Below are 15,327 nucleotides of genomic sequence, written 5' to 3' on the forward strand. Positions count from 1 at the left end.
GGAGACCAGCCTGGGCAACATGGCAAAACACCATCTCTACTAAAAATACAAAAATTAGCCAAGCATGGTGACACATGCCTATAGTTCCAGCTACTCAGGAGGCTTAGCGGGGAGGATCACTTGAGCCCAGGAGGCAAAGGCTGGGGTGAGCCGAGATCAAGCCACTTCACTCCAGCTGGAGTGACAGAGTAAGACTCACCTCTCAAAAAAATAAAAATAAATAAGGCCAGGCAGGGTGGCTCACACCCGTAATCCCAATACTTTGGGAGGCCAAAGTGGGTGGATCACCTGAGGTCAAGAGTTCAAGACCAGCCTGGCCAACATGGTGAAACCCCATCTCTACTAAAAATACAAAAATTAGCCAGGCACGGTGGCACGTGCCTATAATCCCAGCTACTCGGGAGGCTGAGGCAGGAGAATTGCTTGAACCCAGGAGGCAGAGGTTGCAGTGAGCCAAGACTGCACCACTGCACTGCCACCTGGGCAACAAGAGCAAGACTCTGCTTCAGAAATAAATATATAAATAAATAATTTAAACACAAATGTTCGGCTGGGTGTGGTGGCTCATGCCTGTAATCCCAGCATTTTGGGAGACTGAGGTGGGCGGATCACAAGGTCAGGAGATTGAGACCATCCTAGCTAACACGGTGAAACCCTGTCTCTACTAAAAATACAAAAAAAAATTAGCCGGGCATGGTGGCGGGCGCCTGTAGTCCCAGCTTCTCGGGAAGCTGAGGCAGGAGAATGGCACGAACCCAGGAGGCGGCAGAGCTTGCAGTGAGCAGAGATCACGCCACTGCACTCCAGCCTAGGCGACAGAGCAAGACTCCGTCTCAAAAAAAAAAAAGAAGGAATACAAATGTTCATCAACTGATGAACAGATGAATAAAATGTGGAATACCCATACAATGGCATATTATGCAGCCATAAAAAGGAATGAAGTACTGATACATGGCTACAACATGGATGAACTTTGAATACATTTTGTTAAAGAAATCAGTCACAAACGACCACAAATTGTATGATTTCATTTATGTGAAATGTTCAGAATAGGAAAATCTGGCCAGACGCAGTGGCTCATGCTGTAATCCCAGCACTTTGGGAGGCTGAGGCAGGTGGATCACAAGGTCAGGAGTTCCAGACCAGCCTGGCCAATATGATGAAACCCCATCTCGGCCGGACACAGTGGCTCACGCCTGTAATCCCAGCACTTTGGGAGGCTGAGGCGGGCGGATCACGAGATCAGGAGATGGAGACCATCCTGGCTAACCCGGTGAAACCCTGTCTCTATCAAAAACACAAAAAATTAGCCGGGCGTTGTGGCGGGCGCCTGTAGTTCCAGCTACTTGGCAGGAGAATGGAGTGAACCCAGGAGGTGGAGGTTGCAGTGAGTCGAGATCGCACCACTGCACTCCAGCCTAGGCGACAGATACAGGCTCTGTCTCAAAAAAAAAAAAAAAAAAAAAAAAAAAAGAAACCCCATCTCTACTAAAAATACAAAAATTAGCTTGGCGTGGTGGCATGCGCCTGTAGTCCCAGCTACTCAGGAGGCTGAGGCAGGAGAATTGCTTGAACCTGGGAGGCGGAGGTTACAGTGAGCCGAGATCACGCCACTGCACTCCAGCCTGGGCGACAAAGTGAGACTCCATCTCTACAACAACAACAACAACAACAACAACAAAAATTCCCCGGGCATGGTGGTGGGTGCCTGTAATCCCAGCTACTAGGAAGGCTGGGGCAGGAGAATCGCTCGAACCTGGGAGGCAGAAGTTGCAGTGAGCCAAGCTCGCGCCACTGCATACCAGCCTAGGTGATGAGAGTGAAACTCTGTCTCAAAAAAATAATAAAATAAAAAATAAAGTTCAACTTATAAGACTTCTCTTATTGAGACAATCTGATACAGTTAAGCAAATCTGAAAGTTCATCTCAAATGACATGTTTGTTTTAAGCATTAAGTAGAAGATGTCTTATTTAAGATAGGGTCTCACTCTGTTGCCTGGGCTGAAGTCCAATTACGTATGTAATCATGGCTTTACTACAGCCTCAATCTCCTGGGCTCAAGCAATCCTCACACCTCAGCCTCCCGAGTAGCTATGACTACAGGCACGTGCCACCACACCAAGCTAATTTTTTTTTAGAGGCAAGGTCTTACTATGTTGCCCAGGCTGATCTCTAACTCCTGGGCTCAAGTGATCCTCCCACCTCAGCCTTGTGAGTAGCTCAGACTACAGGCACACACCACCACGCCCAGCTAGTATTTTTTATTTTTTGTAGAGACAAGGTCTCGCCATGTTGCCCAGGCTAGTCTGGAACTCCTGGCCTGAAGTGAGCCTCCCACCTTGGCTTCCCAAAGTGCTGAGATTACAAGCATAAGCTACCACACCCAGCTAAATACAAGTCTTCTGCCTAAAAATGGAAGAGTAAGTTATTTTATTTAAAAGCTTTGGGGAAAAAAAAAAAAGAAATTTAACAAGTGCAAACACATACTATGTGCCAGGCTCTGTTCTAAGTACTTTATCTGCATAAACTCATCAAATTCTCATGACAACCATAAGGTCAGTACTGTTAAATCCCATTTCACAACTAAGGAAAGTAAGGCACAATGAGGTTAAGCAACTTGTCAAGTTCACATAACTAGTAATAGATGATCTGGGATTTGCACTTAGGCAGTGTAGTTCTCAAAGTCCTTCTGCTATATCACTTCTCCCAATTGGTATAATAATTATTCATGTGGCATTTCATAGAGAATCTAGAACATCATCTGAAGTCAGCATGTAAACACATTAACATTTACCTCTTCAAAAATAGCCCTGGAAAAATCCCCACAGCGTAACGTGCCATCATAGCTCAGTGACAGTATGTGGGCCGGATTGGCGGGTGAGAAGTAAAGACAGCTAACTGGTTGACTATGGGGATGAAAAACATAAACTCCATCTTCTTTAGGTTGCTGGGTCTGGAAGAGAGTTGGAGGTAAGGGGAGAGAAAAAAAGCTAGTGAAAAGTAGTGATTTTTGTTATGCTATTATGTCATTAAAGAATTTACACTGGATTATATTCAGTCTTTTCTTAGTCTATAATTGTAACCACTCTCCCCATCAGAAAGTCAGAATGAGAAACTTAATCTTGTCATTAACTTTTTGTAGTTTTCAATCCAACAATACCAAGTCACATTAATTTTAACAGTGACCAGCTTTCTGTAACTAACAAACTAGTTTATATATTACTGTCAGTTTATAAAATCCTCAGGAAATGAGAAATCTACTCTATTTCACACATGGTATAATCGCTAACTAAAACAGTATCAGTACCTTACCACTTTACTTCCACAGCAGGCTTCTGTATAATATTAACTTACTCATTCTCAGCATAATTTTCATAAGGTATTTGGTCCTGGGACAAAGATGATAGTTTTAAACATACTTCGTTCTCTAAATACACCATAAAAATGCATGTATTTGAATTTCCATATTAATATACCTACTCCTAAGGACTATCCTTTCCACAACTGCATTGCCAACTCCTGAGAAGTCACTTTTCAGATCAAGGTAAGTTGTTTCTATGCCATATGGCACATTATGAAACACACAAAGCATCACCTCTAAATCTGGCTTAGTCTACTCTGAAATCGTCAAGCATTTTGTTTTATTATTTTAAATTTTAAAATGGAAAAGTATTTTTTAACAGGAAAAAAATGAGAAAAAATTATTATAATCACACATATTCTTCCTGTTACAAGTTAGAAACTACTGACAGACATTTGTTTATAGCATTTGTTTTCTAGAAAAATAAAACTTTCTCTTGTTATAAAGAACTCAAACAATGCAGAAATGTACAAAGATGAAAGTTTTAAAAAATCACTCCCGGCCAGGCACGGTGGCTCACACCTATAATCCCAGCACTTTGGGAGGCCAAGGCGGGTGGATCACGAGGTCAGGAATTCAAGACCAGCCTGGGCAAGATGGTGAAACACTGTCTCTACTAAAAATACAAAAATTAGCCGGGCATGGTGGCAGATGCCTGTAATCCCAGCTACTCGGTAGGCTGAGGCAGAAAATTGCTTGAACCGGGGAGGCAGAGTTTGCAGTGAGTCGAGATCATGCCACTGAACTCCAGTCTGGGCGACAGAGCAAGATTCCGTCTCAAAAAAAAAAAAAATTCCAAATCTAAAATTAACCAAAATTATCATTAAAATACTGAGATTACAGACATCTTTATAGTTCAATTTAATGTGATTCAAAATGGCATATATAGCATGGTCCTTTTTTAAAATTTCTTCTCTATCATTCTATCTGTATAGGTACATATAAATATGTCAAAATAATATAAGAAAAGGAAGCTAAAGGAATTTTTGAACTTCAAGTATTTACAGAGACATTATCTCCTACAATGGCAAAAGTATAAAACAAAAAGCAATTGTAGTCATTATGCTTTTTATTTTTTAAACTGTTAATTTTAGACAATTTATATTGATTTGAGAATATTATTCTCACCCTTCCTCCAACAGTCTTCTCTTTTTTTTCTTTTTTCTTTTTTTTTTTTTTGAGATGGAGTCTCACTCTGTCACCCAGGCTGGAGTGCAGTGGCACAATCTCAGCTCACTGCAATCTCTACCTCCCAGGTTCAAGCGATTCTCCTGTCTCAGCCTCCTGAGTCGCTGGAATTACAGGCACCCACCACCACACTTAGCTAATTTTTGTATTTTTAGTGGAGATGGGGTTTCACCATGTTGAGACAGCAGGTAATCTGAAACGCAGATTTTTTTTTTTTTGAGACAGTCTCAACTCTGTCGCCCAGGCTGGAGTGAAGTGGCGCAATGCCGGCTCACTGCAACCTCTGCCTCTTGGGTTCAAGCAATTCTCATGCCTTAGCCTCCCGAGTAGCTAGGATTACAGGCACCCGCCACCATACGCAGCTAATTTTGTATTTTTAGTAGAGACAGAGCTTCGCCATGTTAGTTAGCCAGGCTGATCTCCAACTCCTGACCTCAGGTGATTCGCCTGCCTCGGCCTACCAAAGTGCTCGGATTACAGGCGTGAGCCACTGCGCCTGGCCTTGTTCATTATTTTATACTAGGATTTATACCACCTACTTGTATGGGGTAGGTGTTACCACTCCCATGGGTCAAGAAAACTTCCTTTGAAGACAATCAGTTCTACTATTCACTTTCCCTACTTCCTCTATTTTTCCTCCAGCAACCATTTCCCTATTTCTCATTCTAAAGAGGGAAAATCAGAATACCCAATGTGCTTCTCTCCACTTTTGATAATATAGGAGAAAATTCTCAGGATCTGGTCGATTTACCAGTATGGATTCTGCACATGGGTCAGGGCAGAAGCTAAATTATGCTCTCCTAGCTCTGCTACAGGATTCGTTTCTCTCCTTGGTAGCTAGTTTTTGAAGTATACTACATTAGGTTCTGCTTCTTTTTTATTGCAGTAATTTTTTTTTTTTTTTTTTTGAGATAGGGTCTCACTCTGTCAATTCAGCCTGGAGTGCAGTGGCACAATCATGGCTCACTGCAGCCTCAACCTCCTTGGGCTCAGGTGATCTTCCCAGCTCAGCTTCCTGAGTAGCTGGGACTACCGGCACACACCACCACACCCAGCTATTTTTTTTTTTTTTTTTGTAGAGACAGGCAACTCACTATGTCACCTAGGCAGGTCTCGAATTAGCGGGCTTAAGCGATCCTCCGGCCGCAACTTCCCAAAGCGCTGGAATTACAGGTATGAGCCACTGCATTCAGCCAGCATGAGTGATCTTGTAGGGATGATAAAAATGTTCTAAAACCAGACTATGATAGTTAAACAACCGAGTAAACTTATTAAAAACCACTTAGGCCAGGCACAGTGGCTCATGTCTGTAATTCCAGCTCTGCAAGGCAGAGGCAGGTGGATCACCTGAGGTCAGGAGTTCGAGATCAGCCTGGCCAACATCTCTACAAAAAATACAAAAATTAGGCTGGGCACAGTGGCTCATGCCTGTAAACCCAGCACTTTGGGAGGCCAAGGTCTGGAGTTCATGACCAGCCTGGTCAAGATGGTGAAACCCCATCTCTACTAAAAAAAAAAAAAAAAAAAATCAGCCGAGCGTGGTAATGGGCACCTGTAATCCCAGCCACTTGGGAGGCTGAGGCAGAGAACTGCCTGAACCCAGGAGGCGCAGGTTGCAGTGAGCAGAGATCACGTTACTGCACTCCAGCCTGGGCGACAGAGCGAGACTCGTCACAAACAAACAAACAAAACAAAAAGAAAAAAATTAGCCAGGTGTGGTGGCGAGCACCTGTAATCCCAGCTACTCAGGAGGCTGAGGCACAAGAATCACCCGAACCCAGGAGGTAGAGACTGCAGTGAGCCGGGATCGCACCACAGCATTCCAGCCTGGGTGACAGAGCGAGACTCCCACCTCAAAAAAAGGAAAAGCATTGAATTTTACATTTTTAAGTAGGATTTTATGATAGGTAAATTATTACCTCAATAAAGTTACTTTTTTAAAAAACTGGGGAAATTGTGAGCACAGGATAGGCAAGGTAATATTGCTTTTAGACTTGCTAAATCTGTTAATGAGATTGCCAAATGTCCTGGAAAATTAGGTTGATGGAGATACTGGACTATGGAGATCTAGTAACAGATTTTTTTTTTGAAACGGAGTTTTGCTCTTGTTGTCCAGGCTGGAGTGCAATGGCGCCATCTCGGCTCACTGCAACCTCCATCTCCCATGTTCAAGCAATTCTCCTGCCTCAGCCTCCCAAGTAGCTGGGATTACAGGTATGTGCCACCACGCCCGACTAATTTTGTATCTTTAGTAGAGATGGGATTTCATCATGTTGGTCAGGCTGGTCTCGAACTCCAGACCTCAGGTGATCCGGCAAACTTCGGCCTCCCAAAGTGCTGGGATTACAGGTGTGAGCCACCACGCCCGGCCATAATACAGATTTTTGGAGTCACCAGGAAAGATATGAAAAAAGAATTTTTATGTATGTCTTAAATTATATACAGATCAACCATCCAAAAATATCTTCACTTAATCATGCTAATTTTCAATATTTCCTTTTCAAAATTATTCGAAAGGTAGTCTCAGATGAGTGTGGTGGCTCACACCTGTAATCCCAGCACTTTGGGAGGCTGAAGCAGGTGGAGCGCTTGAGCTCAGGAATTTGAGATGAGCCTACACAACAGAGTGAGACCCCCATCTCTACAAAAAATTAAAAAATTAGCCAGGTGTGGTGGCACACGACCGTAGTCCCAGCTACTCAGGAAGCTGAGGTGGAGAATCACTTGAGCCTGGGAAGTTGAGGCTGCAGTGAGCTATGATCATGCCATTGCCCTCCAGCCTGGGCAACAGAGCGGGACTGTGTCTCAGTGGTGGGGGGCGGGGGAGAGAACAGTAGTCTCTATCCCCATTTCTTCCAGTTCTTTCATTACCCTCATACTTTCTTAATCTCCTAAAGCCTTTGTTCCTTACTTACCTCATTGTCAAAGCTATTCTCTCAACTCACGAATGGTACCCTATTTTCAAAATCCATGGCCTTTTCTCCATTCTTTTAACTTCTCCACAAAAGGCTCTGCCAACCTCCCATCCTTAAAACTTATCTCTTGGCTTCTAAAACATACTATTCTGATCTTCTTCCCACTTTTTTGCTTCAGTTTTCTTTGCTAAATCCTATCACCTCCTACCCCCAACTCACATCTTATCAAAATAAGGGAGAAGCTATGATCCCAAAATAAGAAAGAACTTGGTTTCTATCTGTCTCCAGACTTGCAAATTTTGTTTATAAACCCCAACCAACTTCAAGTCACCACTGTTTCTTCATCTTCATTAATTGTCCTTACGGCATTTTTCATGTCTTTGGTCTTCTTCCCCAATAAGAAAATAAATTCAGAGAATATTAACTTGACTTTTCTCAATTTTGTAACAACAGACAGCATTTCATGCAGAATTATATGCACAATGAATGGAATTCAGTATCTATTTCTGACTCATCAAAGATGACTAGAATCGTTCCAAAGCAGGTCCCTGGGAAGATATTTTGATACAGCTTAGAAACTGTTTCTTAGTCCATTTGGGCTGCTAAAACAACATACCATAAACTGAGTGGCTTATAAACAGCAGCATTTTATTTCTCACAGTCCTGGTGACTAGGAATACCAAGATCAAGGTTCCAGTTTATTGAGTGTCTGTTAAAGGCCTACTTTCTGGTTCATAGTTGGTGCCTTCTAGCTGAGTCCTCACATGGTAGAAGGGACAGTGGTCTCTCTTAGGTTTCTTTTATAAGAATCTTATTCACTAACCTTATTCATGACCTAATCACCTCCCAAAGGTCCTACCTCCTAATACCATAGAAATTAGTATTTCAACATATGAATTTTTGGGGGTGACAAAAACATTCAGACCATAGCAGACCATATTGTAAACACAACTAGAAAACTAAACTTTGGGCCAGGTGTGGTGGCTCACGTCTGTAATCCCAGCACTTTGGGAGGCCAAGGCAGGTGAATCACGAGGTCAGGAGATTGAGACCATGGTGAAACTCCGTCTCTACTAAAAACACAAAAAATAAGCTGGGTGCGGTGGCGGGCGCCTGTAATCCCACCTACTCATGAGGCTGAGGCAGGAGAATGGCGTGAACCAGGAGATGAAGCTTGCAGTGCGCCGAGATCGCGTCATTGCACTCCAGCCTGGGCGACAGAGCGAGACTCCACCTCAAAAAAAAAAAAAACACTAAACTTTTTTTTTTTTGAGACGGAGTCTCACTCTGTCGCCCAGGCTGGATGGCACCATGTCGACTCACTCCAACCTCTATTTCCTGGGTTCAGACAATTCTCCTGCCTCAGCCTCCCAAGTAGCTAGGATCACAGGTGCCTACCACCACACCCAGCTAATTTTTGCTTTTTTTAAGTAGAGACAGGGTTTCAACATGTTGGCCAAGCTGGTCTCAAACTCCTGACCTCAGGTGATCCACCTGCCTCAGCCTCCCAAAGTGCTGGGATTACAAGCATGAGCCACCACACCCGGCCACTTTGTGTGATCTTTTCACATACATGTTTAAAGTGTAACAAAGTTTTCTGGCAGTTAATTTATGCCCAGATGGTTAATGATATTCAAGCTAAAAATATTAAAGTTCTATAAAGCAAATTTAAATTCCTCCAGATTTCTAAAATTTGGAATCATAAAGCATCATAAAGCCCAAAATTATAAGTCTCACGCAACATTTATAAACACATGGCTCTAGCCTATTCTCTTCCAGACTATTTGCTTTAGACAAACTATAATATATTCAAGAATAACAACTTACCAAATCACAAAGTCCAACTTGCCCAAATTTGGCCCCAACTGCTACCAAAGTTCTAGTCTCTGATGGGTGGAGAGCCATAGAGAATATTGGGCCTGTGGTAACTTTGTAAACAGTATCTTCACTAATGACCATGCCATTTAAATTGGCTCTGTAGCTAAGAAAATTAGAAAGTTAAATTTTGTAAGTAAAACCAATCTCAATAGTCAAAATAAGTAAAAGATTATTCAAAAAGAAAAATTACAATCAGTAAACAAATATTGGAAACTATTCAATCTCCTGGTAACCAAGGAAATCAAATTAAGCAATACTCTTTCACTTTTTAAATTACCCTTGATAATTTTACCACCACCAAAAACTGGTAGGCTGCAGTTAAATACACATAATCACACATATAGCTAGTGGAAGAGTAAGTTCGTATAAAATTTTCAGAAGAAAAAAAGACTTTTGAGAAACAGTTCGGCAATGTGTACTAAAAGCAATAAAAATGTTCACAATATTTGATGCATTAATCTCACTTCTGGAAATCTAACCTAAAGAAATAATCCACTATCATATCCATATACTTCAACAAACACACAAAACTAAATGGAAAACAACCGCAAATACCAAGCAGGTAGGAGGAGAAGTGAATTCCTTCTACTCAATGGAATATTTTATAATTATTCAATAATTTTAAAGACTCTAATAACATGTAACCACAAATGAAAAAAGCATAATGCAGGCCAGCCACAGTGGCTCACACCTGTAATCCCAGCGCTTTGGGAGACCAAGGCAGATGGCTCACTTGAGCTCAGGTGTTCAAGACCAACCTGGGCAACACAGCAAAATCTCATCTCTACAAATACAAAAATTAGTGAGGTATGATGGTGCATGCCTGTAGTCCAAGCTACTTGGGAAGCTGAGGTGGGAGGATCATTTGAGCTCAGGAAGCAGAGGTTGCAGTGAGCCAAGATTGCGCCACTGTACTGCAGCCTAAGCAACAGAGGGAGACCTTGTCTCAAAAAAAAAAAAAGAAAAAAGTATAATGCAAAATTGTATATACATTACAACATACAGTAAAAATGTATGTGGATTCACTCATTTATTCAACACTGAACATTTATTCAACACTGAACATATATTATGTGCCAGGCACTGTTCTGGTTATTGAAATAAAATTCTTGCCCTCATGAAGCTTATATCCTAGTAGTATTGTATATGGCAACACTTGAGAGGAAATACACAAAAACAACGGTTGTTAGGGTGGAAACATTTCATCTCACTTTCAAAATTCCCTAAAATGGTGTATAATCTTTATAACTCAAACATCTCAAAAAATATAAAAGAAACACAAGGAATTGCAACTTACCTTTTAATGCTAGATAATCCTTTCTCAGTGTTCTTACTACTTGGCTGAAACATTGGGAGAGATCAAAGAACTACATTAACACACACACACATATATATATAGTATATATTTCCTTAACAGATGATTCTAAAGGCTATTAGCCTTCCCAATACCTTGTTCATTCCTGCCCATGTGTGCAGAAATCCTTTAAATCGTTCATTGTCTTCTTGATTTTCAGAAGTCATTTCTAAAGGCCCAGGAGGTAACAAAGGCTGTTATAAAAAATAAAAAGTTATTTGTTAGTCTCGTAAATTTGTTGGTTTACATTTACCTAGAATGTAAACACAAGGAGGGCAAGGGTATTTGTCTGTTTTCCCACAACTTCACTTTCAACATTAACAGTAATGGTGGCATATCATGGACACTCAAAATAATTGTTCAATAAATGAATGCCAGGTACCCTATAAATCAATAACATGTATTATCTCATTTAATCCTCTCAAGCACCTAGTGAATGAGGTATTACATTTTAAAGACAGTGGATTGAAACTTAGAGCCTGTAATCCCAGCACTTTGGGAAGCCGAGGCAGGCGGATCACGAGGTCAGGAGTTCAAGACCAGCCTGCCCAACATGGTGAAATCCCATCTCTACTAAAAATACAAAAATTAGCTGGGCATGGTGGCAGGTGCCTGTAATCCCAGCTACTCGGGAGGCTGAGGCAGGAGAATCGTGTGAACCCAGGAGGTGGAGGTTGCAGTGAGCCAAGATTGCACTATTGCACTCCAGCCTGGGCAACAGGGCAAGACTCCGTCCCAAAAAAAAAAAACCAGAAACTTAGAGGAGTTAACTTGCCCGAAGTCACACAGCCATTAACCAGAGAAGCTGAGAACTGACTCAGATTATCTTAACTCATTACTCAGTATCATACCTACATTACTAATTTTTTAAACAGTTTGTAACCAACCAATGGGTGAGAAATCATGTTAATATGTCACAACTAGCAATTTGTTTTAGTGAATGAGACTAGAAGAGAAGTATCAGGCCAGGAACATGGCTCACACCCGTAATCCCAGCACTTTGGGAGGCCGAGGCAGGCAAATAGCTTGAGGCCAGAAGTTCGAGACCAGCCTGGCCAACATGGCGAAACCCCATTTCTACTAAAAATACAAAAATTAGCCAGGCACGGTGACACACGCCTGTAGTCCCAGCTACTATGGAGGCTGAGGCACGAGAATCACTGGAACCAGGGAGGCGGAGGTTGCGGTGAACCAAGATCATGCCATTGCAATCCAGGCTGGGCGACAGAGGGAGACTGTGTCTCAAAAAAAAAAAAAAAAGAAATACCAAAGTGCACATGTAGTGTCACTTGACAAACTGTGGTTTCAGTTGCATATATGTGTAATGGTTACAATGTAAATATCTTTTTTTTTTTTTTAATTTAATGTCTCAAGTGATGCTCCCACCTCAGCCTCCTGAGGAGCTGGGACTACAGGCACATGCCACCACACCCAGCTAATTTTCGTATTTTTTTTGTGAGGACAGGGTCACTTGATGTTGCCTAGGCTGGTCTCAAACTCCTGGGTTCAAGTGATCTTCTTGCCTCAGCCTCCCAAAGTGCTGGGATTACAGGCATGAGCCACTACACCTGGCCATAAATATATTTGTGGGCTGAGGCTTCAAAAAAATTTGGAAGCTACTCTTCCATGCTGCTTCCCGTAACACCTGGATTTGCAATTTGCTCCCAGAGCACCTTCCTAATTAGTGCTATCTTCCTATTTACAATTAAACACTGATATAAAGTATTAAAAATAGGTGTTCTTGAAAAATATTATTTAGACGATGTTTGCTAAATAAAACTCTACTCACTAAAATTAAACTACACATTATCACATATTATTAACATTAATATTTTATTGATTACTAAGCCCTTAATATAATGTGAGAAACCTGATAGATACAATTTATCTTCACAGTATCTCTTTCAGGTTTCTTTTTTTTAAAACTGACATAAAATTGCACATATTTACTGAGGGTTCTATTATTGCTGACATTTTTTTAATGGGGAAACGATCAGAAAGGTTAATTAACTCACCCACAATCCTATAGCAGGTAAGTCCCGCAGAAATACAGAATTTAATCTAGTCTTTACGACTTTGAAATCTTACTCATTAAACCATAGAACAGGCCAGGCGCAGCCATTGCAGTGGCTCACACCTGCAATCCTAGCACTTTGGGAGGCCAAGGCAGGCAGATCACTTGAAGTCAGGAGTTCAAGACCAGCCTGGCCAGCATGGCGAAACCCCGTCTTTACCAAAAATATAAAAAATCAGCCAGGTATCGTGGCATGTGCCTGTAATCCCAGCTATTCGGGAGGCTGAGGCAGGAGAATCGCTTGAACACCAGGAGTGGGTTGCAGTGAGGCAAGAGCATGCCACTGCATTCCAGCCTGGGTGACAGAGCAAGACTCCGTCTTAAAAAAAAAAACAAAAACAAAAAACAAAACCATACAACATTCAAGAATGAAATATAAAATTAAACATAATTTAATGAACTTTTAGTCTAGTTTCAACACTTCAAATTTTTCAGTATTTTATTACATTAAAATATTGTATTTGCACATTTTCTTACAGTTTCATCTGCAACTAATGTCGGCGGTGTTGGAGTTGCTGGTAATGAAACTCCCGAAGGATCAACTTTTAGTAATCGCATTGACCTTCTACATCCAACCCCATTTTCTCTCTTAGGCTTCTTTCTACAAGAGTGGGGGAAAATTCATGTTATACTCACAAAACAATAAAATTTACTAACATTAAAGAGATAACTTCTAGGAATATATCCCACAGATATATTTATACATTGCATATATATACATGGCCACAATTATTTTAATAAGTATGGAAAAAACTTAAACCTAAATGTTCATCAAAAGGAGGTGAGGTCTGTTAAATCATGGTGTACATATCTAATAGAATAATATGCTGCCATAAAAAGAATGATACAGATCTTAATGCACTGCTGAAAGGAACCCTAGCTTATAAAAAGCAAAAAGAAAGTCCAGTACAGGTTTACAAAAAGGTTACATATACACATACATTTGTACATGCTGAGGTTACCTATGGAGGAATACACATAAAACTACTACTTCTAGGGAAAAGGCCTGGAAAACTAAGGTCTAAAATAGGAAGGAAACGTAAACGTTTCACTGCATTCCCTTCCATACACTGTAGTTTACTTTTTTTTTTTGAGACAGAGTCTCGCACTGTCGCCCAGGCTGGAGTGCAGTGGCTCGATCTCGGCTCACTGCAAGCTCCACCTCCCGGGTTCACGCCAATCTCCTTCCTCAGCCTCCGGAGAGCCGGGACTACATGCGCCCGCCACCACGCCCAGCCCATTTTTTTGTATTTTTAGTAGAGACGCGGTTTCACCGTGTTTGCCAGGATGGTCTCGATCTCCTGACCTTATGATCCGCCCGCCTCGGCCTCCTAAAGTGTTGAGATTACAGGCGTGAGCCACCGCGCCTGGCAGTTTACTTTTCAAATAATATACAGTCCCTATTTTTTATGCACTATTTTTTCATTTTAAAAAAATTCATTTTAAAATGTCAGGGAAAGAGAAGCCTCTGAAATTATTTCCAAAAATTCACAAAAAATTATCAGCTATAGTCCACATTAGTTCGAGAATTAGTAAAAACTTTTTTTTTTTTTTTTTTTGAGATGGAGTCTGGCTCTGTCACCCAGGCTGGAGTGCAGTGGCTGGATCTCGGCTCACTGCAAGCTCCGCCTCCCGAGTTTACGCCATTCTCCTGCCTCAGCCTCCTGAGTAGCTGGGACTACAGGCGCCCGCCACCTCGCCCAGCTAGTTTTTTTTTGTATTTTTTAGTAGAGACGGGGTTTCACTGTGTTAGCCAGGATGGTCTCGATCTCCTGACCTTGTGATCCGCCCGTCTCGGCCTCCCAAAGTGCTGGGATTACAGGCTTGAGCCACCGCGCCCGGCCTAAAAACTATTATTGATTGAAAGTATACTATATACTAAAAACTGTACTCAACATTTCATCTCATATTTAATCCTCAAAAAATACGCCTGAGTATATGGAATAATATGGGCTGTCATACAATCCTCCTAGAAATCTACTCCTAGAGAAACTCCCATACATAAGCACTAAAGAGACTTAAGAATGTTTAGAGCAGCACTTTTCATAATAAAAACCTGGAAACAACTCAATTGTTCATCAACAGTGGAATAAAATGTAGTACATTTATCCAGTGGAATATCATATAGCAGAAAAAAAGAATGAAATAAAGCTGTGCACATCAACATGGGTAAATTTAAAAGCATAAATATGTAAAGATGAGCAAAATAAGAACATCTCAGAATATAAAAATGGCATATTGTATGTGAACACCAAAAAAAGACAAAGCTAAACAATAGAGTGTTTAAGGATACACTCACTGGTAGTAAAACTATAAATCAATAGCCAGGCGCAGTGGCTCACACCTGTAATCCCAGCACTTTGGGAGGCTGAGGCAGGCGGATCACTTGAGGTCCGGAGTTCCAGATCAGCCTGGCAAACATGGCAAAACCCCGTATGTACTAAAAATACAAAAATTAGCCAAGCATGGTCATGAGCACCTGTAATCCCAGCTACTCAGGAGGCTGAGCCATGAGAATTGCTTGAACCTGGGAGGCAGAGGCTGCAGTGAGCCAAGA

General features: G+C 41.5%; 1 protein-coding gene across 4 annotated transcripts in view; it reads right to left on the minus strand.

Annotated features, from left to right (window-relative positions):
• LOC105491277 (WD repeat domain 76) overlaps positions 1 to 15,327 on the minus strand; it is a 44,619-nt gene that overhangs the window by 15,340 nt on the left and 13,952 nt on the right. For all 4 annotated transcript variants that reach the window (XM_011757534.3, XM_011757511.3, XM_011757544.3 and 1 more), the window contains exons 5-9: positions 13,248 to 13,371; positions 10,792 to 10,890; positions 10,640 to 10,683; positions 9,292 to 9,445; positions 2,795 to 2,953 (exon numbers count right to left, since the gene is read on the minus strand). In XM_011757534.3, the coding sequence (XP_011755836.1) occupies positions 2,795 to 2,953; positions 9,292 to 9,445; positions 10,640 to 10,683; positions 10,792 to 10,890; positions 13,248 to 13,371 (580 nt within the window). The remainder of the gene's footprint in view (positions 1 to 2,794; positions 2,954 to 9,291; positions 9,446 to 10,639; positions 10,684 to 10,791; positions 10,891 to 13,247; positions 13,372 to 15,327) is intronic.

This window comes from Macaca nemestrina, chromosome 7, assembly GCF_043159975.1.
Source record: "Macaca nemestrina isolate mMacNem1 chromosome 7, mMacNem.hap1, whole genome shotgun sequence".
Taxonomy (NCBI): Eukaryota; Metazoa; Chordata; class Mammalia; order Primates; family Cercopithecidae; genus Macaca; species Macaca nemestrina.